Consider the following 24,284-nt stretch of genomic DNA (forward strand, 5'->3'; position numbering starts at 1 on the left):
AGGAGGTGGTTGCTGACAGCCACCATGGCTTCACTCAGGGCACATCATGCCTGACAAATGCGGGGGCCTTCTGTGGTGGGGTTACAGTAAATGGTGGGATGAGGGAAAATCGAACAACATCACCTACCTGGACTTGTGCAAAGCATTTTACACTGTCTCGCACAACATCCTTCTCTCTAAACTGGAGAGACATGGATTTGATGGCTGTATAGAGAATGGACTGGATATCTGCACTCAAAGCAGTTGGGCTCAGCAGCTCGATGTCCAAATGAAGATCATTGACCCCTCACCTGGGTCAGTATTGGGACTGGTGCTGTTTAATGTCTTTACTGGTGATGTGATCAGTGGTAGAACCCTCAGCACACTTGCCAGTGATACCAAGCCATGTGGTCAGCACTCCAGAGGGCAGAGACGCCACCCAGAAGGACTGACAGGCTTGAGAGGTGGGCCTGTGTCCTCAAGTACAACAAGGCCAAGTGTTGTACAAGGTTTTGGGTTGGGGCAGTCCTGAGCACAAATACAGGCTGAGCAGAGAATGGACTGAGAGCAGCCTAGGGAAGAAGGACTTGGGGATGTTGTTAGGCAAGAAGCTCTAAATAACCCAGCAATGTGTATTTGCAGCCCAGAAAGCCAACTGCATCTTGGGCTGCATCCACAGAAATGTGACCAACAGGTCAAGGGAGGTGATTGTCTGTCTTTTCTCCACTCTTGTGAGACCCTGTCTGGAATACTGTGTCCAAGTCTGGATCCCCTGGTATAAGAAGGATGTGGACCTGCTGGAGTGAGTTCAGAGGAGGGTCATTAAGATGATCAGAGAGCTGGAGCATCTCTCCTATGAAGACAGGCTGAGGGAGTGCGAGTTGCTCAGCCTGAAGAAGTGAAGCCTCCAGGGAGATCTTCCAGCAACATTCTTAGCACCTGCAGGGAGGCCTGCAAGAAAGCTGGAGAAGCATTTTTTCTGAGGGCACGTAGTGATGCTTTTAATGCTATTTGTATTGAAGCTGTGATTTTTTTTTCCCCTATTGCTGTAATCATCCTATTTCTAGAAACAGCACGGTATTAAAGGAGCAGATCAATTCTTAAAATTCCTCCTTTTGCCAATGTTACATGGTAAATGGGCCATCTTAGCCCAGTGCCCTGGTGTTAATGTTGCCAGTGCAAGCAAAGCACAGCAGCCATCTGAACCATCTCTCTTCAACTCATGCTGCTTATGTTCTTTGACTTAAGGTACTGTCCTTAATTCACATCTCTGCAGCTTAACCACTGCAAATATCTGAGCTGAATCATCTACATTGTGAAATAAAAACCTGTTTAAGTTGTGTAGCTTCCTCCCTTCTGTGTTACTATCAGGGAAGTTGCTATCCCCCATTTTCTGATTACAACCCTCACCCTAAGTACTGAGTATTTAGATGCCAGATTTAAAAGTCAGCCCTCCAGCTGGGGCACTGACACATAAATTTTGAAAAGTAATCTAAAAACGATATATAAATGTTTTCCCAGTTTTCTACTTCTCATTTTTCTTTCAGATTAAATTTGCAGCAAACATTTTACAGCGGAGATTTATTTGTTTGGTAAAATGTGCAGTAAATGCTCCTCTGTAACAGGAGAACCTTCCATCCCTGTAAGTGTGGGTTTGGTAGCAGGGTCTGTTATTTCTTTCTGGCTGGGGTGTTCAGGTTTGGACTGCAGTACCCCATACCCAACAGCATCAGGTGCATCAGGAGTTAAATCACATTTGCTTGGAGCATAACTGTAGCTGAGTATGAGCAAAACAGATTACCTTCCTTACAAGGCAGTATTTATTGGTTAGTTTTACATGGCAGAAAAATAGATGAAGGTGTTACCAGCCACATCCACAGTACAGTGCAGCGTTCTGGGTACTTGTGCACTTGTGCAGTGTTCTTGTACAAGCAGAGCTGGGCTATCCCAGCACCACAACCTGGTGCTACAGGAAGGGTGGCTGAGGCCAGCACCCAGCACCAGGGTATGATCATGAGCAGCCTGGTGGTTTGACTGCTGTGCTCTGGTGCCTTTCCTCCTTGTAGAAGATGAACAGCTAGATGGGGCAGTGTACACTCCACACCTGTGGTGTGCTTCACACTGCTACTTTGTGATTTAGCTGCAAAGAGAAAAATAAAACACTTGATGCTCCTGCTGTGTCTGGAAAAGTACAGAAATTACATGCTGTTTCTGTAAGGTTTTCTCTCTAGGTTCTTGGAATAAAAAAAAATAAAAAATCTTTTAGGTCTACTGTTTAGTTTTTGGACTTTTCCCCACCTGCGCTTTTGGAAACAATAGGGACCTAGATGGAACTGTTGCAGAGCAAGTAGTTTCATGGCAGCTTCTCTATATTGCTAGCTGAGAGAAAACTGATAAAATGAGTGTGGAATGTTAAGGTCTATTTTCCAAAAGGTTTTATTGTGGTTGTTTTGTTTAACATATATTCAAATCCCAACACTTGATAAAGAGAATGAAATTTTGCTTTTTTTTTTTTTAAAAAAAAAAGTGCTTGGCCTCATGAGTTTTGGATCTTTTCAGAAGGTGAGGTTGATATTTATATATGGTAAAGTGAAGAAAAAGAAAAGAACTAAAGTAGTATTTTGGATGCTGGGGTATAGAAGGGCAAAATTCACCAATTTATTTGCTCTTGTAGTAAAGAACTAAAAAGTCAGAACTTTTTTTTAAGATTCATTTTCCTGCCCCGGGTAAGCTTTCAGATTGAAGTCGAACATATAAAAATACTGATTTGACTCAATTTATGCCAACTACTGCCTCTGTATTTTTTTTTTTCTTTGCAACATTCTTTAAGAATTGTCTTGCACCATAACTCTGGAAGGAGACTGTTATTCATAACAATATTTCAATGAAAAATACTACTTCAGTAGCAGTCAGATACAGAATAAAAATGTGTTAGAGCAGGTATCATAGCCAGATAGGGAGAGCAGGCTTAACATGTGATATCTGTATTTTTCAAGGCACCTCAGACTTTCAGTGTTGGAAATAGATCTTCAGTTGCTTCTCTTTGCTTTTCTTGGACCCTCCAAGACAGCTCTACAATAAAGGTTTTCTAGTTTGCAGAGCCAGTACACAATGTGTACACATTTCCCTTGCTTTAGTCTTCCTGAGAAGTCTTGTAGCACAGAAACTAAATATTCTATTCTTTTTCCAGTTCTCCTGGTCTGAAAGCTGCCATGGTTAGTGTGGACTCAGGTAGAGCTGACTCAATATTTTAATATACTGATGTTCTTGTGTAGTGCACTGGATAGGATGGAATTTAACAGAAGTTGGCAAGACTGAAATGTTTGGACAGAGCCAGCCCCAGCAGTACAGAAAGTGAGAATTGAGGAGTACATTTTTTAAATGCTGGTTGTGTCCTGCCCCTGGTTATCCTGTGGCAGGGAGTGGGAAATGAAGTCTTTGTGTACTTCTGGAGAAATGCATTAATAATGACAGTACCACAACGAGGTCTCTATGCTTCACAGAGTGTTCTGCTGCTCTGGTACTGCCTTTAAAACATGATGTGTTTGTGTGTCATTGCATTTGGACTTAATGATCTTAAAGGTCTTTTCCAACCTTCCTTTTCTATGAAGAGTGTCTGCAGCATTTGTACGGACAAAAGTGTATGTGTTTGTGCATCTGCACATGTGATTAATATTTGCCTGATAAACTACAGAAGCTAGGGAATAGTTCTAACTTTAGCAGTGTCCATGATACTGGCCAAGGATGAGACGAGGAGACTAACACTGTACTGTGTGGTATTTATTGCAATACTTGTATGTGTGTGGGCATAGGAATCTTTGGCTCACTTGAGGCCTTTGGGCATGAAGGGACACTTCTTCCTCTGAGGTTAATCTGGGGTACCTGCTGGTGTAGCATTTGGTATTCACCCACCACAGCTAGGAAGTAAATGTATCCGTGGTTCATCCGCAACCTAAGGGCTGAAAAGGGCAGCACCCTTACCAGGTGTTTATTAATTCCATTTTTATTAGATTTTCCCCCCCCCTTTTGGAGCCAACAAAACCATTTTTATTGCTTTAAAACAAGATTCCATTTTGTTTTGTTTCACGTTTAACAGGCACGCCCATTTTGGCCCTTTCTCCAAGACAATAAAATGCACAAAGGCTTGGCACAGCTCCTGCATGCTGCATCAGTCTTGTCTTGGTGGTAGTGGATTGCATGCCTGATCCTCTTTTGTCTTAACGTATCAAGGAGCATCTTCAGGGATCAGCTGGGATCAGCTGGGATTCACATTTGTGGAATGTTCACGGTGTTGTTTTAAGGAAAAGCAGGAGGCACCCAGCTCCACGCACCGTCTCATGCCACATACAAACTGACTCCTGGCAGTGCTGCCAGCTTAAGCTGAGGACCAGAGAGATTCACTGTGAAGACACTGAGCTGTCTGCACATGTTGTGGAGAAGTTTAGTGAGGGATTCAGTGTCAGTGTGATTGTTTCCTTATTACTATTTATTTTTTATAGGTTTCTGTTGAGCAATCTGGTATGAAGCATGAAGCGCAAAATACATAAGAGGTCCCAGTTTGACTCTCATGACTGAACAGGAGATTTGCATGTCTTTTTAGAGGATTTATGAATATTTTTCCAAAGATCCATTAATTCTTAAGTCCTAGGCCCTTCAAAGAGGAAGAGTCTGTTCTTCCCAATCCAGCACTTATGCATTCTTCCCAAGGACATTCTAGAGAAACTGATTTCACTGGTGTAGCGATGGGAAAATTGGAGATGTTGCTGGGTAGGAAGACAAGGCCCAGGACAAGTAAAGGAAATGAACTGGGGAAAATATAACAACAGGTAAAACTGATGGAGCTTGAATTTACATGGGCTGGGTAAAAAGTAACTAGAACCAAACCTGAGATGAGGGGTGAAAAGTATAGCCAGATTTTGGTCTATAATTGGTAGTGCAAGCAAATGGATGTGAATAGAGAAAATGGTTGACAAATACAAAGTATGAGAAGAAGGCAAAAAGAATCCAGAAAGGTACAGGGAATGAGGGATAAGGAGAGAGTGGGCACAAACCTAGGGTGAAGGTGGTGCATAAGGTGTGGAGCTATGGGGTGTGGAAAAGAGAGTTGTTTGTCTGCAGGGAACGGAGCCAGCATAAGAATCTGGGAACAGTGTACTGACTTCAGGGAGGAAGAGGAGTAATTCAGAGAATATGCTCTCATTCTCTCCGTGGCAGTGGGAGTCCTGGAGATTTTTCCCGTGCCTGACATTGAGGCAGTCCTACCGAGCAGAACTGAGCTGTATGTCCTCATGTGTCTGAAGTGTTTTTGTATGCGTGTATTTTTGCTTCCAGTGGTATTTAGATGGCTATTTTGGGTGTATCTGTAAGTAAATACCACACCATACTGACACTCTGGTCTTTCAGCAGAAACATGTGGTCCGGGGGGGGTTGTTTGTGTCCGTCGAACCGTCTGTCCACACTGCAGAACGGAGGTACTAAGGCCGCACTGCTGTGGTTCTGACATGCGTGTGTCTGTGCCTCCATCCTGTTCTTCTCCCGAACCGGGGACGGCAGGTTCTTCTGAGCAGCGTCCTGCTCCCAGCTATCGCTCGGGATGTCCTGTGGTAGCTCAGAGCACGACGGATCGCCATGAAAGCAGTTACACCGTTTGCAGGCAAAGCTTTTCTTAGGTATGCCAAGGAGACTGGAAAAACAGGAGCTTCACACCCCCCTCCCCCCGCCCGCCGAAAACCTTTTCAGTACAACATTAAGTCACTTCCTGTAGTTGCAGTAAGTCGAGAGCTTTTTTTTCCTCCTCTCTGCCCGCTGCCTCCTGCTTCCCTGAGGCTTATATTCCTTTAAGAAGACGCGGTCCCGGCGGTCTCCTTTTAGAAGCGAAGGGAGCGCCGAGCCCGCGGCCGGCGGAGGGGCAGCGCGGCGGGCGGAGCGCGGCCGAGCGCGGCTCTTCCTTATGGGGTGAAGCAGGAGCGAGCCGCGGGGAGGCAGGGCTCCGGCGTGTGACACATGAAGCTGGGACAGCCATACGTGGCTGGAAAATTTGCAGTGTGGGGGCAGAGGCATGTGGCTAAGTCAGGTAACCGGAAAGCCGGCTTTTATTATTCCCCAGAGCATAACTTGCAATAGTTGTTTTTCCGTGTTTGGGTTGGTTTTTTTTGTTTTTTTTCTTTTTCTTTATTTGTATTTTTCCTCCTGCCAAGTATGAGGCCAGGAGGAGCAGGCTGCATGTACACAGCCTGAGAAAACCCAGCAGATGTATTGAACTTTTTATTTAGATTGCTTCAGGAACAGGTGAGTCCTGCATCTGGAGGGCAGGTGGGTGCACTTTTCGTATGACGCCTGTCCCTGAGCAATGGGGTTCGGGACCCTGCTGGAAGGGGTCTTGCTGCCTGTCATGGTGGTGGGAGCTTCTAAGAGTTTAAAAAGAAAGAGGCAGAGGTGCTGGTGGAAGTAATATGAGCTGAGGTGAGAGCAGATTGGTGGTACTGCTGTTGCAGCAGCAGTTCCCCAGAGTCATGAAACAGCGCTGCAGAGCTGTGTAAAGTCTAATGGCATCAGTTGCATAAGGAGCGGGGTCAGAGTTCCCATCGCCTGCTTGAATGCACCCTCTAGAGAAGCTGGTCTCCAGATGATTCGTGTGGTATGTTGTAATCCTGTGGTCTTTACGTGGTAACATAGCACATGTGAAAGCTTGGTGAGGCATGGGAAGACTGGAAGGATTTGAGCAAGGACATGCTGGCTGTGCCCCTTCATTAACAGACGCTGTGTGTATGAATGTGTTCACATTTATGTGGGTATGCACTTACCAGCATCTGAGAACCCACTGATTAACTTCTAAAAAGTTAATCGGGATTTAGTGTTAAGGGTCAGTCAGCGGAAAGTCTGTCTGTTTGCTGAGCTGCTGCGGCAGTTTCTGCCTCCGGCGTGCAGTGAGCACCCGTATTTCTACGCTTGTGTGTGAGGATGTAGTTTACTTAATGCTGATTTTGTTTCTTCTTTTCCAGGAAAAGAGGAAGTTACTATAAATGGAGAAGATGAAAAAGAACGGAAAGACCCCTATTTTGTGGAAACACCTTATGGCTACCAGCTAGATTTGGATTTTCTGAAGTACGTGGATGATATACAAAAGGGGAATACCATTAAGAAACTAAATATTCGAAAGAGGAGGAAAGCTGTACCAGCCTCCGTGGTTACCAAGAACTCTGGTGGCCAGTGCAGTGGCTGGACCTCCACAGAGTCTCTCTCTTCTTCAAACAGTGATGAGAACAAGCAGCCTTTGGCAACGAGGAGTCAAGTAACCTTGTCCGTCCCTGCAAAGCCCTCCGTTTCCTTTGAAGTATCTCCTACCTACTTAACTGTCCCAGAGCATAAACAGCTTCCTCCTCCCTCCCCCCAGCCTCCTCGGCACAACCTCCTTGTAACAAAAACCCTCATGGAAACACGGAGACGACTGGAGCAGGAGAGGATGATGCAGGTCACACCTGGAGATGTCCGCAGGCCTCGACTTTCCAGCTTTGGAGGCATGGGCTCCACAAGCTCCCTCCCCTCTTTTGTGGGATCCAGTGGGTACAGTCACGCGTCTCAGCACCTGCAGAATGGGTATCAGGGGAACGGCGACTATGGTGCCTGTTTCAGCTCCTCACTGGGCAGTTCCATTCGTCACAGCCCCATGAGCTCGGGAATATCCACACCGGTCACCAACGTGAGCCCGGTGCATCTGCAGCACATCAGGGAGCAAATGGCAGTTGCCCTCAAGCGTCTCAAGGAGCTCGAGGAGCAAGTCAAGACTATTCCTGTGCTGCAGGTCAAAATTTCAGTGTTGCAGGAGGAGAAGAGGCACATGATGGCTGAACTCAAAAACCACAGGAAAGCCAATCAAAGTGACACATACGGTTTCAGAAAGCGATCCTATAGTGCAGGAAATGCAGAGCAGTGGGAACACATGTCTCAAGTGAGAAGAGGTGGAGAACTGTATATAGATTGTGAGGAAGAGATGGAGAGTGTGGAGCAGAGCTCTCAGAGGATAGAGGAGTTCCGGCAGCTAACTGCTGAGATGCAAGCCTTGGAGAAAAAAATCCAAGACAATAACTATGAAAGTCCAGCAAACCTTCAGGTGAACAGAGAAAGCCTGACAAAAGAAGCCCGATCTATTGCTGTGGGTGCTGATGAGAACATGAATGATGTCATTATATACAACAGATCTGCAAGACAACACAAAGAAGTAGCTGTGGGAACAGAGAAAGAAATGAGGGAGTGTGGAGTTGGGGTGACAGAGGCCATGCTTGGATTGTCTACAGAGGTTGAGAAAGAGATAGAGCTTCAGCAGCAGACCATTGAAGCCCTTAAGGAGAAGATTTACAGACTAGAGGTTCAGTTAAAGGAAACCACCCATGATAGGGAAATGACCAAATTAAAACAAGAGTTGCAGGCAGCTGGGTCTAGAAAAAAGGTGGATAAAGCTGTGATGGCTCAGCCCCATGTTGTCAGTAGGATGGTGGAGGCTGTCATACAAATGAGAGACCAAATGGTGGGAGACCACGTGGACGTTGCTGATTCGTCAGTGGGAAACCATCTGCAGACAAGCAGTGTTGGCACCTCCTGCAGACCTGCCATGCAGAGCAAGGCTGTGGGCCCTGAGCTGCTGATGAGCCGATGGTTGGTGAGGGAGAGGGCAGAGGTGCAAGATCAGGGTACAGGGAGGTCCATGGAGCTGTGTGATAAGTCAGTGGGCACAGAGACGAGTGTCTGTGAGACAGGCATCAACACAGAGGAGCTGTCAGAGGTGCCGAGCCCTTGCCATCCGGCACGGGCGGTTGGAGCAGTGAGGTCTGTGGGCTGCGGGGACTGCTCGGTGAACGTGGTGGTTTGTGTGCCCAAGGAACACGTGTCCCGTGAAACAGCCACAGAGGCTGTGCCCAGGACAGAGGCAATGGTGATGGCAGTGCCTTCCACAGCTAGCCAGCACACCAGCACCGCTTTGGAGATGGTGAGCCAGTGCACCAGCACGGAGGTGGCCTGCCTGGCAGACTGTGGGACTAACACCACCCTGAGCAGCTGTGATAAGCAGACCAGCACGGACAGTGTGGAGCTGCGGAGTGTGGCAGTAGGGGATGGCCGGGTGAAAGACATACACGCATCTGCCAAGATGCGCTCGGTTGGAGTGGGCACTATGCTCTCTAGCCACCCTGGCTTTGAAAAGCCTTCTGCAATAAAAACCAAAGAGTGTGGCATTGGACAGATAAGTGTTTATGAGAACTACCTGGTTGGTCTGAAAATGAGGAGCATTGCCTGTGGACCCCCTCCGTTGCCAGTTGTCCCAGCTGGCACTAGGAGCATAGGTGTTGGGGGAGAGTCTGTGTGCAACCCAGTCAGTGGTCAGTTGGAGAGCCCACTGCCTCCATCTGAGCTGAGGACAGGCTTGGATCACTACATTGAACGTGTGCAGAAGCTGCTGCAGGAACAGCAGATGCTGCTTGCTGAAAATTACAGTGAATTGGCAGAAGCCTTTGGGGAGCCCCACTCCCAGATTGGATCTCTCAATTCACAACTCATCAGCACCCTCACCTCCATAAATTCTGTCATGAAATATGCCAGTACAGAGGAGCTGCGGAGCCTGGACCTTCAGAAGCAGTGCGTGGAGAGAAACACCCCACCAGGTAAGCCCAGCGTCAGGGTGCACATCTGGTGCATTGTTTGGCTCTTTCCCAGGGCTGCAGATCAGTTGGCTGCTGGGCTCTCTGTTAGTCTGGAAGCCACTGTATAGCCCTCCCCAAGGAAACACAGAGCGTAGCATTGCTGTTGAATGTGCCCATTGGGTATTCCATCCAACCCATCGCTGTTAAAAAGCAGAGGTGGTTTTCTCTCTCTTGGTCCACCAGGCTCTCAAGGTCCTGATGATGATGCTGCCATGGCTCTGACCATGCAAGACAGGTGTCTAAAATTTTGAGAGGTTTAACCACTGTGTAGCATGCTGAATTAATGTTACAACTTTAGGAGTATTTGAGGTTGATGCCCATGGGTTTGGAATTTTAAACTTGGCATGCATGTTTTTGAAAACAACAGAGTCACATTTGACAGAGCTGAAAGTCACATACAGTGTTGGTATAAAACTGACTTGTTTCCACAGACATTTGCCTGGATTTTGTAGTGTTTCTTCTGAAGGCACATTGCCTTTGTTCCTTGTGCTGCTCAGACAGAGAGCTGTGGGGTGCTTTCCCCATTCCAGCAGGGCTGATTGCTTTATAATAGGCAACTCCAGAGCACTTCACAGAAACCACATCTTGGGCTCTCTCTGTTCCAGTAATTGTTTGTCATAATCCCTAGCTACAACCTCATGTTCAAAAGGCCTAATTACTGCTGGAGGTTTTGGCGACACTCAGGAAAAGCAAGAATTGTGATTTAAACACTCCTTGTCTTTTATTTATTGATTTTAAAATATAGACAATTATTTGAGAGATTTCTTTATTCCCTGGGGTAGAGTTGATTACCTATATTTTTATTTTTTTAATGTGTCTGATAGTCTAGTTTAAAACTTAGCCATTTCATTTTTTTCTAATATCTTATTGATGAATCCAACCACATTACTATTATGTTTATGAACAGTGGCTTCCTGGAAACCAATATATAATGTGTGGTGGTGACTGTTAGATACTTTATTCTTGCTCCTGCCATGCACTGACTGAAGCAAGAGGTTAAGGAGCTGGGAAAAACTGGTGCAAATGCATCTGTCTTGTAGACGCTGAATTGGGGAAAAACCCCTGAGTATGAACTATTTAATGTCAGCATAATGTTATTGGCTAGTCCAAATAATTATATAAAGCTCTTGCAGCTTGCTTACTCTCTTAAAATTTACCTATTTTTGTTTAAATGCAGCTTGGTAAATCTGATTTTTCCAGTTTTGATGTGCTAAATAGAATGAGCTGAGGTAAAAGGTTTAGGTTCCCATAGTGAAGTAATAAGCAACATTTATGTAGCGGTAAGGAAAACATACAATATTCTGTCTGCACACGTGCAATATGATACTATATAAGCAATAATATTGTCTTTCTGGTATGCACTTTATATACCTTCTTACAAGTAGTGATAGGATTATTATTGTTGTTGTTGTTATTATTATTATTATTATTATTATTATTATTATTATTATTAGTATCTAGAAGACATCAAAAGTGTCTGTAAAAACAGTGAACCAGAGTTATCAGCAGCTATAAATCCTTAATTCCTTTCTCAGCTTTTACTGCACAGTATCAAATTTGTAGTCAAGAGGCTTGAAAGCATTTAGACACAGGTGGAGCAACAGATCATATTTAGTAAAGATTTTCATAGTTGGATTCAGATTTCACATTCCTGATAAAATTATTCTGGAATAATTTTATTTTAACTTGTAATGCCATTATCTTTAGCTGTGGGTGATGAGTGTAAAATTTCTTTATTTTTAGTCCCTGGTGAGGGATGCCTGGACTGCATACGTAAATCAAGCTATGGTCTATAACAGTTTAGACCCATGGAGAATTAGAGTGGAAGAGAGGTCTTAAGCCTGAAATGTTACCCCATCTCTGTCTATTAACTTTGAAAATACTGCCTTTAATACATTTATCTGCTGCCCTTTCATATGGTTTTACACATCATGTGTTACATATTCCTATAGAAGTTTTTTTACTGAATGAAGCACTAACTTGAATAGTTCTGTAATCACAGGAAAGCTGGAGCCTGCTGAGCAGGACACAGGGGGGCAGTTTTCATCTCTAGACACCTTAGACCACTGAGATGATCTCTGAACCAAGGCTATTAGCAATTGGTGTTTTGCTTATTGCAAAATAACCACCTTCCCTTTTGTGACTGGGCAACTCCTATTAACATTTACATATGTACTGTCTTTCAGAAGGCCTAGTGACCTTAGGGAATTCAAACCCGCTGGCCAGACGAGCACATTTCCACTCTGCAAAGTCATGTTAGCTGGCCTTGGCAGCCTGTGTGTCCAGCTTATCCATATGGATGTGGGTCACAAACCTAGGTGTAAACTGATCCATATTCTTAGACCAGACAGCATATAGGAAACCTAAAGGGAGGCAAGTGCATTCATCTCTTCTGTTTGTTGCACTAGATTTTTAAAGAATTTTCAGGATGTTACATTGGAATGCTCATATGGTATGTTTTTCAAGGTAACAGCCAGAAGCCTAATGTCACTTGTATGGGTTTTAATTACATGGACTTTTCACAAGTGTTTTGACAAGTTTAGGTGTCTGTCTTTCACTGGCAGGGAGTTTTCAAGAATGGTATTTAAAAACAACTGATCTGCCATTGCGCTGAAAGATTACCTAAGCATATTTGACCTGAATCTGTGTTGCCATTTTGCCTCAGTCATCTTCAGATATCAGTTTTATTGTCACATTTTAGAACAATCCTGAGTTTCACAGTGCATTACACTACTTAGTCATCATGAGGAGTGAGGCAGCTTTTTGAGTTAAAGGAGTGAAAGAAAATGGGAAGCATGTGGTGTCAGAAAGTCTAAAGGACAAGGAAATCTTGATGTGCCATCTGGTGGAAAATCTCCCAAGGTTTTCAACTTTTAAGTTTTAACTGGAGCTGGGGAAGCAGACTGAGGGACATTGTAAAGACCGAAAGAAGGATGGTGATGTGAGAAGCGCCTGCTTCTCCAGAATTGGTGTGTAGGACTAATGAGGTAGGGTGAACATGGTCATCTGTGTTGCCAGCTGTGGTGCAGGAAATTGGAGAAAGCTGTTTTTCTTTGCAGCTCTTGTGCTTGATAGACCTTTGTCTTGAGGACTGTGTAGTTTTACAGGTTAGTAACTTCTGACAGCATGCTATTGCAGTTGAAGACTCCGGGCTTGCTTGAGGCTCAGAAGCCTGTGCTGATGTGGCACAGGTATGGTGGTGATCCTGCAAAGCTTTGGGTTGCTACAAATCACAGTGGTTGTGCCTATGTCTAGGCAACAGACATAGGTAGTCCTCAGCTCCAGCTGCCACAGATGCATGCCTTAATCACCAGGTTAAGTCTCTGTCCAGACGTTCTTGCTTGTGTAGCAAACAGGATCCATCCGTCCATCAGTCTGCTGGGAGGAAGGTGACTGACATATGTGCAGTATTTTCCACATTCCCTGGAAGGCAGTGTATGATGCAAAACATCCATGCAGATGGTCCCACCTGAGCACTACATGAGTACTGCTTATTTGTGTGTGTCTGGCTGGTGTCTCAAGAGTAAATTGCCTCCTCTGCATGTTTCTTGTGGCAGGTGGTTTCTGCTGCTTGTGACAACAAAAATTCAAAAATGGTTCTGACCTCCATAAACCTCTTCAAAGAGGTACCTTCCCTGGTCATATGTTAAAACAAGGTTATTCCTGTTGTTATTATTAACATTATAGTGTTTGCTGGTTTGGTTCAAGGGTAGCACTGCATGTAGTGTTTGGATCTCAAAGCTGCTCTATCTCTTGGTTTCTGCTTCAGTTAGCAAAGAGCATAATTTGCCACAGTACAGATTATTTTTCCTTTCAGATTTATTGCTGCTTAGGGCATGGCAGTCTGCAGCCTGTTAAGCTGTCTGTTAGATAGAGCCCCAGTTCTCTACCTATGGTGTGGCACAGGGATATAATGTTCAGGCACTGAGCTCTGTTTAGAGTTCAGCTCCCATGGTAACAGGCATAGCTATGAATATTAAATAGCAAAAGATTCCCCTTTTTCCAAGGAAGTCTTGTCATACTTCAGCAACAATTAAGCATCAGCTGATGAAATCAAATCCACATGAATGAGAAAGAAAGAAGTACTCCAAGCTGACCTTCCTACTCTGCCCAGCATCATGAGATGCTTTGATCCACACTCCAAAGGATGGCTTTCACCAAGCTTCATGCAGAGTTTTCTTGGAAAACAGAGCATTTCATAAATAAGATGATTAGCTACTTCAAAGATGTGTGATCTTTTGTGGTCAGTCATGTTTAATAAAAGAATTGGTTTTAACTTCCAGTTTCAACAAACTGGATTCACAATCTAATTTGGGGATGGAAAGCAGCTTCTCAGCACAGAGAAAATGCTTTAAATGAGAGTAAAAATGAGACTGTTCCTGCTGTCCTCTTACTAGAGCCTCCATCCTATTAGGAGAGGTGTTTCCCTGGAGCTGAATGATAATTCAACATCTGCCTATGCCTGGGCCCCAAGAGAATCTGCCTTCTGTCAGTTTATTGTGTAAAAACCTCATGTGTGGCAAATTTTTTGTTTTGAAATTTTAAATTCACTGACTTTAACCTGGAATGGCTCAAAAGTACTTTTTATAATGAAACTACACTCTAGTCTTGTGAAGGTACTACATTTGTCAGTTGGATGGATTATTATCAATCTTTGTAAATGTTTAAACATAACATGTTTGCTCATTACTGCCTTTTTATGTACCTTAGTAGAATGTTTTTTTTTCTTCAACAGTTCTGATAAGTAGACCAAGTTGAAAAGTGGATTTAAATAATTCGTATTTTAAAAATAACTTTTTAGGCATAAAGATTTAAAAAGACAGGAAGGCAGTGTTTTGATTGAAATACTATTGTAATGAGCTTATTGTTACTGTGAAGAAATCATGCAGTGTGAAAGAGAAGTATTTCCTTGCTATATATGCTCCAGACAATATTTGTGCACTGTCTTTAGTGGGGAATGTATCATTTGTATCACTGACCATTATAAACATATTGTGCAAATAAATGCTTGCACTGACCAAAAGGTTAAAAATAAAATCTTTGTGCAGATACCGCATAGTAAGTTTGTGAACTTTTTAAAGCTAGAAGCCTGTGGTGTTCCAGCCACAGAGCTAGGTTCTCATCCTCATGCTATTTAATCCCCCAGCCTTGTTTGCACTTCTCTTGATTTCAGTGGGATAAAAGTATTGTCAAGCTAAATTGTTTTTATGATAATACTTAGGTTTGCTTCCATCAAACTAAATGGAAATTTTCAAAAGCAGGTGAAGGCCAGACTTCTGTTCCCATGAGTTCATCACAAATTCAAAATAATCTGTTTTGTTCCTTGAACCAGCTAATAGCATGAATACTTGTGCTATCTTGAGTGTGAAAGAAAGTGTGCAGTTAGGAAGGAAAATTGCGTCCTAATAACAGTAGACAGATATTATAGGTGCCAGAAATGGCATGGATAATCTGTTGCTGCTCTGTAGCAGCTTTGCTGACACCCTACTTTAAATTGGTGAGATTTTCAAAAGAAGCACAAGTGATTTATGGGAGGAGATTCCTTACAAAAAATAGGTGCTCTCATTCCTTCAAACCACTGGAGCTAAACCCCTGAAGATGCTTCAATCACTTGTTACCCTCTGAAACTGATGAGAACATCTTTAGCAGAAATGTTTATGTACAGTTGAAATTAGCAAGGCTTTTTTGTTTTGTTGTGTCATACTTTTGTCTCTAAATTACTCCTGAACTACTCCAGAGTCCTCTACTATGTTGCAAAATACCTTAGAAATTCTTCACAGCTCCCTGCTGTTGTTTGCTATTCTATATCAATACTTAGAAACTTATGTCAAGTTTGCAGTATTTGCCTGGAACAGTAAGCTAAGGAATATCATCAGGGCAAGCCTGCCTGAGGGTCTCTGGAGGCGGTACCTAAGTACTGAGCTGTTGGCAGATTTGCTGTCAGTGCTGTGCACCACAACCTGGAGAAGGATTCTGCTCAAGCATACTTGAGATCTCTGTGAAGTGAGAGGAAAAGTCTGTTTTAAGATCTGTGTAGACTGGTGGTGATCTTCAGCCAGGGCTTGATTCCCACACAGGAGAGATGTGCGCTACCTCCAGCCCCAAGAGTGGCCCTGCAGTTCTGTTGGAGGAAGAAGGAACTCGGTTCTTTTGGCTTCTTGGTTTGCACAGCAGAAGATTAATCCATTAAATTGTGGACCGTAATGTTGGGTGGCACAGCTCTTTCCTTTGTCTGTTCTTCTCCGTGATTGGACTTGGTGATCTGCGAGCGTTCATGTTTACTGTCTTGAAAAGGGGAAGGCCTGGGAGCTGATATTAAATGATAATTAATGGCTTGCAGCATTAATACTGGGTTGGACCCAAAGCTTGCTTTCCCTCATCATTGGGTACTGTACATGTAGTACGTGTAGACATCTAAGAGCTTTGCAGGGAGAACGAGTGCACTGACAAGTTTGCCTAATGCACATTTATTGTCTCTTTGCCCTCGAGTCTTGATGTCATCCTCTTTTGTCAGGTGCCAGGGGCCAGCGGAGCAAAGCCCTTTTCTTCTTTATTGGAAGGCATGGACATCATGCCCTAGATCCTGAATTCAGTGTGGTGCTTCTCAGCCAATGATGCATGTACCAAAGAGGGAATCTACTGAAATCATGTTGCATCGGTGGCAGGTTCAGGAGAGGCTGTGAGTCAGGGGAGAGAAGTCTACTACAGTCCTTCTTTTTGTCTGTCCTACCCTGCAGCTCCCTCCCCTGCTTGTCCCAGGGCAGTTGGGAGACACATGGGGAAATTGAGGCTCAGGCTTTGGGCTGATGACAAGGGTTCACCAGGTGCTGCTGTTGGTTCACCTCAGGCTGGAGCCCCACTTTGCACTGCCAGAGTCCTGCCCTCAGCTCTGACTTGTGCATACAAGGCCACCTCTGCCGCCAGACGCATCATGGTTGTCACAGCTACTTTTGTAGGAGAGCTGTGATGTCTGGCAGAGGATGCAGACAGATCTGCTGAAAGCAAACCTGGGCTTCTTTGGAATCTTTGCATATCCCTGGTTGCTTCAGAGAAGGTTTCCTTCCCCCCTTCCCATGCCCTCAGAGGCCAGTCTGGAGTAGAAGGGATGACCTGGTAGAACCAGCCTAGGCAGTCACTACCAGCTGCAGCTGGAAGTGGTTACTGTGCTTGATACTCTATAATTGTACTTGCCACATCTCCAAGCAAGCAAATAGACAGCTCCCTTGTTTTTCAGCTAAAGGAGTTTTAAAAATCATTGGTTTTGCCTTGGTGTTCTATCATCTTGGCAGCGCTCTTTTCCTCAGCTGTTGGATGAAGGATGATGCTTGTTTTTGGGAAGGGACCTGACCAAAGTCAGTCAGTGCTGCAAAGGGGGGAGCAAGGGCAGGACTTCCCTGTTGCTTTTCATGCGTGTTAGGTGCTCAGGCATGTCTCCAGAAGGGTTGCTCCTATCCAGTGGGCCCTGGAAATCTGCCACCTTCTTAAACACACACACACACACACACACACACACACACACGTTTCACTCTGAAGATAAAGCTTTTTTTCTGTGCTTGTGGTGACATGACTGTTGATACTGCAGGAAAGCTGTGTGCTTTTTCCTGCAGACAGCTTCCCTTGTAAGTTGGAGAAGCTATAACCCATGGTGGAACTGGGCAGTAGGCCTCACTGTGGGAGAAGGGTGCTTTGGGAAATGCATGTGCAGTGAGACTTGGTTGGGAACTCGGAGACTTGGGTGGGCATGGGTCCAAAAAGGAGGAAGCTGCTGGGAAGTGACAGTATTTGGAAAAATCAGCTTTGTTATGTCCTGTTGTAGGAAAAATTTACTGAGGTGAAGTAACAAAGGGGAAAAGCAGTCTAACAAGCAGCTTGCTAGACAGAGACGTAGTTGTGTGTCTAAAAATTAATGTTTGGGATTTACCTTGCTGCAGTGTGTTAGCATCCTGTGCAGTGCTACTCATATTTGAATAAGAAGGCTGTGCCTTAATTCTTGATAGATAAAAAGACAAAAAATAATATGGAGGCACACATCATTGAAGCAAGAAAAAAGTGGGGAAAAAAAGTGATAGTGTTTAAAGCAAGTTAAATTTCAGGGGTTTTTTCCTTGAATGCTAACAAGATCACTTAGGGAGGCATATCTGTGTAAAAAAAACACTCAGTGTGTTCCACAAACTAAAACATTTGTGCAGATTTGTACAAAAGTAGTAATAGCACAGCTGGAGTAACTCCAGAGGAATCTGTAAGTCTGTGTGTAATTAACACTGCCTTTTGAATACACAGCGGGAAAAAGTGAGTGAACGCCAGCAAATCAGTGAGGGGAAAAAAGTACAACCCAAACATTTGGAATTTGGTTTAAATACAACTACTAGCAAAGTACAATCCTGACCAAAAAAAAAAAAAGAAAGAAGGAAATGTAGTGTGTGGGAGTTCATTCCAGTTGTCTCATAACTGGGCAAAGCACATAGCTTTCAGAATTAGTTTGTGTACTGGAAAAAAAGGAAAATTTCCTGAAAAATTTCTGCTTTCATGGAAAATGACATTCCCAATAAAACAAGTACAATAGAAAGGTTACTGTTCTTGCAAGGAAGAACCTTCACAGCCTGTGAACGTGCTGTGCTCTTCAGGCATAACATCAAGGAGCAGCTCAGTGAGCTCACCCTGATCAGGATGGCAGGAGCTGAGGTCACTGCTCATATTCAAAGAGAAACAAAATGAAGGACCATTCTTTTCATGCATTTTAAAGCAAATATCTTTATAGCTTGTCATTGTATTGTATGTCTTTATCAGAAGAAAATATCACTGCCTTTTTTTTTTGTTTTCTGAAAACTATCAGTCTTTTTTTCCTATTAGGTCCTCAGAAAAGAGTATTTTAAAAGATGAGCATTGCCCTTTTTTCCAGTTTGGTTTTGTTTTTCTTGTTTTTGTTTGACTCCTCTGTGATGCCTGCTGTCTTCTTTGGCAGGTGCTACTTTGGAGTACATCCCTCATGGGCAACTTGCAAACACGCACTTGGCTTCAAATTTGCGAACGCTGAAACTGGAGCAGGACACTGTGCCTGCTCAGGAGGAGAGGAAGACTCCTCTGGTGGAAGCTGCTCGGGGAAGGAAGTCTTTTTCTTCTCAGGATAAAGCTCTTGCTCCAATTAACCTGACAGATGATCAGCTTGCCTCAGGTCTCTATGGTAATAACTGGTTCACATTCACCTTTCATATGCTGGTGGAATCTGAATATGAAATACAGTTAAAGAAGGTTTTCAATATTCTCAAAAATACAAGAAGCGGGAAAAGATGTGGCTGAGGGGAGGGTCACAGTGTGACACCGTGTGTCTGCAGGTAGTGGTTAAGTTTTAAATGGCAGATTGTAGCACATCAGTGAAATGCCATTTAGTGTCTTCCTAAGAAAAATCTACTGAAAGATAATGGGTTAATAATGATTTTTAAAATACTTAATTTTTCATGCATGTTTTACTTGTCCTTTGCATAGAGATTGGTTTAAAAGTTGTTTTAATGAATACTAAATCTAAAAGACCATCCTTGATTGAACCTACCTAACCTGTTGAATAGTTTGTTAAAGATGCTGTATGTATTGTTCAACATGCTGTCTGTATTAATATGTTTGTTTTGTCAAGGAGCTGCTGCTCTCTGACACTAAGAATTAAGATTTTGTTAATGGAATAACCGATTTCAGTGTTAAAAGTTTTTCACAAATAGCAAAGAAAAACAAAAAGCCCATGTTTTTTCTGAAAGTTTCCTGAAGCATGAAGATTTGCAGCATGTTGTAAGATGGAAAAACTAGGCTTAGCTAGTTTTCCAGAGCTGATTTTGAACCTGTTCAGTTCCAATGTGCATGTCAAACCATGACTGTACGTATATTAGAAAACTCAGCTCCAGATGGTAAATTACACAGAGAGCTGTTGAAAAATAGTTATTTTGAAAAATCAGCTATAATGTTGCTCCGTTCAAAGATGGCTATGTATTTATACTGATATTTGTGCTGTATCTCTCTTTCTAACAGTATGTACGAATAATGAGAACACGCTCAAATCTATCATGAAGAAAAGAGATGGGAAGAAGGATTTAAGCAACACCAAGAAGAACCTGCAGTTTGTTGGCATTAATGGCGGGTAAGAGACCTGTCTCCAAAACATCTGTTACTGTAGCACTTTTCACAGTGGGAAGAAGAGAAGGAACCCAGGAACACATCCATAGGTTTGGCCTGTCCTTCAGGCTGAGGTGCCACTGCTGAATGTAAGGATCAGAAGGAAGAATTGGACAGCTGGGCTCCTCTTAATCCTCTTGTGCTTTCAAGTCATATATGACATCAATTTCAAATACTTGTACATTAGATTATTGCCAGATTTACCACAGGAAAGTGAAACAACCTCTGACAGCCATGGGGAGCTGTCATTTCTCAGGCAAGGCTTTAGTAAGGAAAACTTGTATATATCTTTGGTAGCTGACAAGCACAGCATTATAATATTAAACAATACAGTAAGAGATGCCATTGCCCTGGAGTTAATTTTTCTGGCTTTGTGTTAAATATATACAGAGCCCTTCCTATACAAATACAGAAGACAGTATGGAAAATTGTCTTATTTTAAAATATTACTCGCCCTTGCAGAATGTTGCAAAGACCTCTAAAATGATTTCATCAGATTGTTTACATACAGCTTTTCTAGCCCTTTCGTCAGATTGGTTTTTCTTTAGTACAAATACTTTGTGTGGTATATAGGCTAAATATCCCACTTAGCTAATTTCCTACATATTAGCTGAAGGTATCTTTATGTATGGTGAGGGAAAGTTATCGTAGGTTTGTTACCTTTCCTGCTTATATCTGCCTAGTAAGGCAATACAATTTACTCTGAACAAAGTAATTTCATTTTGGGTATAAGGCAAGGTCTAACAAAAAGTTAAGACTTACATTTAAAAGAGGTTGTTCTTCTTTCATGACACACTGTGTACATAATACTGACAGTGTCATTTGCGAGTAACACTGAGTTCAGTGAGTAAAGCGGTATCTGAGAGAGGACACAGCTTTTGCAGGACATTTTTCCACTTGTGCCAGTGCAAGCAGGTACTGACCACTGCTGGACAGCACTGAGCAAGCACCTCTGACCCTGCCTGTTCTCCCCACAGGTATGAGACCACATCCAGCGATGACTCCAGCTCCGAGGAGAGCTCCTCCTCAGATTCGGAGGAGGAGTGCGAGAGCCATGAGTACCCCTGCGACCAGCACACAGAAGAGAAGCAGCCCACACCCCACCCTGCGGAGGTCTGTGCCGTGGGGGCAGAGAAGGACAGTCCCCTCCCAGAGTGTGAGGCCGAGGAGGTGGAAATCAGAGAGAGGTAGGCTGCCCACCCTCTCCAGAGTGTGCCTTTGAGGAGGTCACTTCTGCCTCGTGTCATGTGGCAAGCTGTGTGGGCTGTGCTTGTGGAGAAAGCATCAGCACTGGCCAACTGCTGCCCACTTCCCTCCTCCTCAAGTGGGTAGCCAGAGGCAGTTTCATGGCAAAATAACTGTGTGTGAGCAGGAAGAAACTGTCAGAGGGTATCCTTTCCAGCAGCTGACGCAAATGACTTTAAATGATTCATTTACAGCAAGACCCTGGTGGCTTCTCCAGCAGAGGTTCTCAGGTCACAACTGGCACTCACTTGGGAGCAGGCAATGCCTTGTTAACGTCCTGGTCTGTAAAACAGTCAGTAAGCAAATTAATTAATCTTCAGCCATGCACACCAGCTCAGCAGCCTACTGGGAGTGCATCTTGATTTGCACTACCACAGCATCTCAGCCATGGCACAGTAAGATGATGGAGTACAGCGCTGAGGACACTGTCCACCCTGAAATCATGTGCTTCATATGATATGAGACTGTATACTGTAATACACTTTCAAGGCTGCCATCACACACGTGTTCAACAGGTCATGCTTTAGGGTACCTTTCAAATCATTGTGTAAGAGGTTGGATGTGACAGACAAGACTGTGCTTTTTTAGCATATGGAAAACAGTAAGGTGGTGAGTTTTTACTGATTCTTCATTAGGAAAAGGAAGTATAAACTGAGACAGTGAAAGGATATCTTGCAGATAATGGGTTTGCCAGTGTGCTAATTTGGAAAATTATGTAGGTAAAATAATAACTGTAAAAGAGCTAAAACAAAATTAATGTCATGTTTCACTGGAGATGTGGCTTAGCATCAAGTTATGTGTAATTGTCAGCTGTTAAATAAAAGAGATGCAGAAATTAATAATTAAAAACTTGGAGGCCCTGGAGCTGTATGTTTTGAAGAGCCCTGAGCTTACTTTATAAAGTATTGTAGGATAGCCTGTTGTTTTACAGGTGGCATAAAAAGATGGGCAGTTTCTCAAAAGAGCTCTCTGATTTATATTTACAGTAGTGATTGGGAAGAAGAGCAGCAGAACACCTTAGATAGCCATGTGTACTTAAAAAGGAGCATGTTCTTTGCAAGCTGACTGCCCTGGCGATGCCCTCTGAGGGCACATGGCCGTGTTTGGCCATGGTCCATGCAATGGTGGGGAATTTTGCTGTTCTGATGGCACTAACAGGTGGCTTGTAATCAAAGAGGGCTAAAATGCCCATCTTACACACAAGAATGTGTTAGCTTCTCTGCTTTCTGGGAGAATTTTCTGGAAAAATTGCCATTATCCTTTGTGCAGGTTGTAGGCAAGAATGGTTGGCCACATCTGGGTATGTCATGTGGCACAAGCCTTGACTTTATATTTGGCCTGCCACTGAGTTTTGAAATTTGTAATGACAAGGGAGTAGAAGCGTAAAAATTAGAGAGGGCTAGAGAAGAGAGGAAATTTCCAGAGTGGGTGGGATAAGACAGGCTAGTTCCAGTGAGTGGGAGATGGCAGGGAGGCACCTCTTGAGCTGTTTCTCACTGCTTAATTCTGTTCCATCACAACTACTGGCATTTCTCCTTGTCAATCAAGTAATCAAAGCACATAGCATATGTGTGCTCTGCAGTCATACAGTAGGTGAGAATTCCCACTAGAAGAGTTTCCAAGTCTTAGAGCACAAAAGTGATGTGTTTCCCACTCTCCATCCCTATTGCTCTTCCCACACACATCTCCATTCATTCTGAAGGGAGTGTCTGTGAGAAGAGCTGCCAGAGTGGCTTCTGCATGGTGGGAGCAGATGGCTTGCCTGGAAACTCTAATTTTCAGACAACTTTCAGAAAAACAAATGTTTCTATACTGAAATGCTAAGATAAATGTTGAAACATGCCACGTATTTTGCTGTCTCCCTCAGGTACGAGCTAAGTGAAAAGATGCTTTCTGCCTGTAACCTGCTGAGGAACAACATTGATGATCCCAAGGCGTTAACCAACAAAGATGTGGTAAGCAATACAGGTGAAAATTTTCTCTTGAGATGCAATAGAAAAACTTAAGGGAGAGGTAGCTTCTGGTTTTACAGGACCAGCACCACAGTGGCTAGGCAGAAGAGGACTTGATCTTTCCTGCAAGAGCCACAAAGCTCTTTCTATCAGGACACCTTCATCCAGAGAATATACTTGTGCTTTGTGTGATTCAGTGTTGTTGTCCCAAGGCACACACAAAAACAGTAACATGAAAGTACAGTTCCAACAAACCTGTGCATTCCTGAGTTATTCCTGTTTTGTTTCTGTTTTTTTTTTTTGTTCAGCACTGCTGTGGGCAGCTCTCAGGCTTCACATTAGGAGACTGCAGTGACTGAAGAGCCTGTTGCTTCCTATGAAAAAATCTCAGACTCTGTTCTGAAACACTAGGTGATCTGCCTTCTAAGCACAGGGCTGCTGTTTGTCTTGTTTTCTGCACTGGTGTTTTTTTTCAGTGCTGCAGAGAGTAAGGAGGATTCATTGTTAATACTGCAGAAATACTCAAGTCTCAAGGAATAAAATTATATTTGCCTTATTGGAAATGCCTCACATAGAGATTGCCTACGCTACTCCTTGAGGGCAATCTGAAACCAAAAGAATACTGCTTAATGATATGAAATTGGATTTCCCATTTGTTACACTTGTGCAGTGATATAAAAGGCAACAATTCAGTGTCATTCTCCTCTACCATAGAACATCTGCAGCTTCTTAAAGACAATAATGTTGCTGTCTGTATGACACAGTAATACTGTCTGTGTCCAGTTCTGACATCAGTGGTCCAGGGAATGTTTTGAAAGGTTGTTTCATACAGTTGTGACATACAGTTTTTTAATTCTGTGTTTATCCTTCAGGACTAGTTCAGGCATTCAAACAACAAATGCTTTAGGCCCTCTTGGAGTTGAAAGTGTCACAAATGGCAAAACCAGATGAAGATCTCTGCCTTGGAAGTGTAATTTGAATTTTTCTTTCTTGTGCCTAAAGTGTTTTCCAGCACAAGCAATGGTTTGTAGGTGGAAGCTGCAGACTAATCAGCTCTTGTCCTCTGTCTGTCTGCTAATAAAAAAGTCTTGTCCAAACAGGTTAAATGTCAGTATAGTTAAGGATCTGTGTAAGTTGTCCCAGCCTCTCCCAACACACTCAGCTCTTGTAGCTGCTGTTTACACCAGAAAGAGCTGTGGACTGCACCTTTTTGAATGTGATAGATTAACTGAATTTAAAAAGTGAGTTGTTTATTTAA

General features: G+C 43.4%; 1 protein-coding gene across 2 annotated transcripts in view; it reads left to right on the forward strand.

The window, feature by feature from the left end:
- KANK1 (KN motif and ankyrin repeat domains 1) overlaps positions 1-24,284 on the forward strand; it is a 49,735-nt gene that overhangs the window by 16,343 nt on the left and 9,108 nt on the right. The window contains exons 1-6 of one of the 2 annotated variants that reach the window (XM_015614920.3): positions 5,908-6,052; positions 6,981-9,632; positions 18,634-18,852; positions 19,686-19,794; positions 20,807-21,016; positions 22,942-23,029. In XM_015614920.3, coding sequence (XP_015470406.1) covers positions 5,983-6,052; positions 6,981-9,632; positions 18,634-18,852; positions 19,686-19,794; positions 20,807-21,016; positions 22,942-23,029 — 3,348 coding nt within the window. In that variant the 5' untranslated portion in view covers positions 5,908-5,982. Of the gene's footprint in view, positions 1-5,907; positions 6,053-6,980; positions 9,633-18,633; positions 18,853-19,685; positions 19,795-20,806; positions 21,017-22,941; positions 23,030-24,284 lie in introns of those variants that run through there. The other variant, XM_033520354.1, reaches the window with a different exon arrangement.

This window comes from Parus major, chromosome Z (genome assembly GCF_001522545.3).
Source record: "Parus major isolate Abel chromosome Z, Parus_major1.1, whole genome shotgun sequence".
In the NCBI taxonomy this organism is placed as follows: Eukaryota; Metazoa; Chordata; class Aves; order Passeriformes; family Paridae; genus Parus; species Parus major.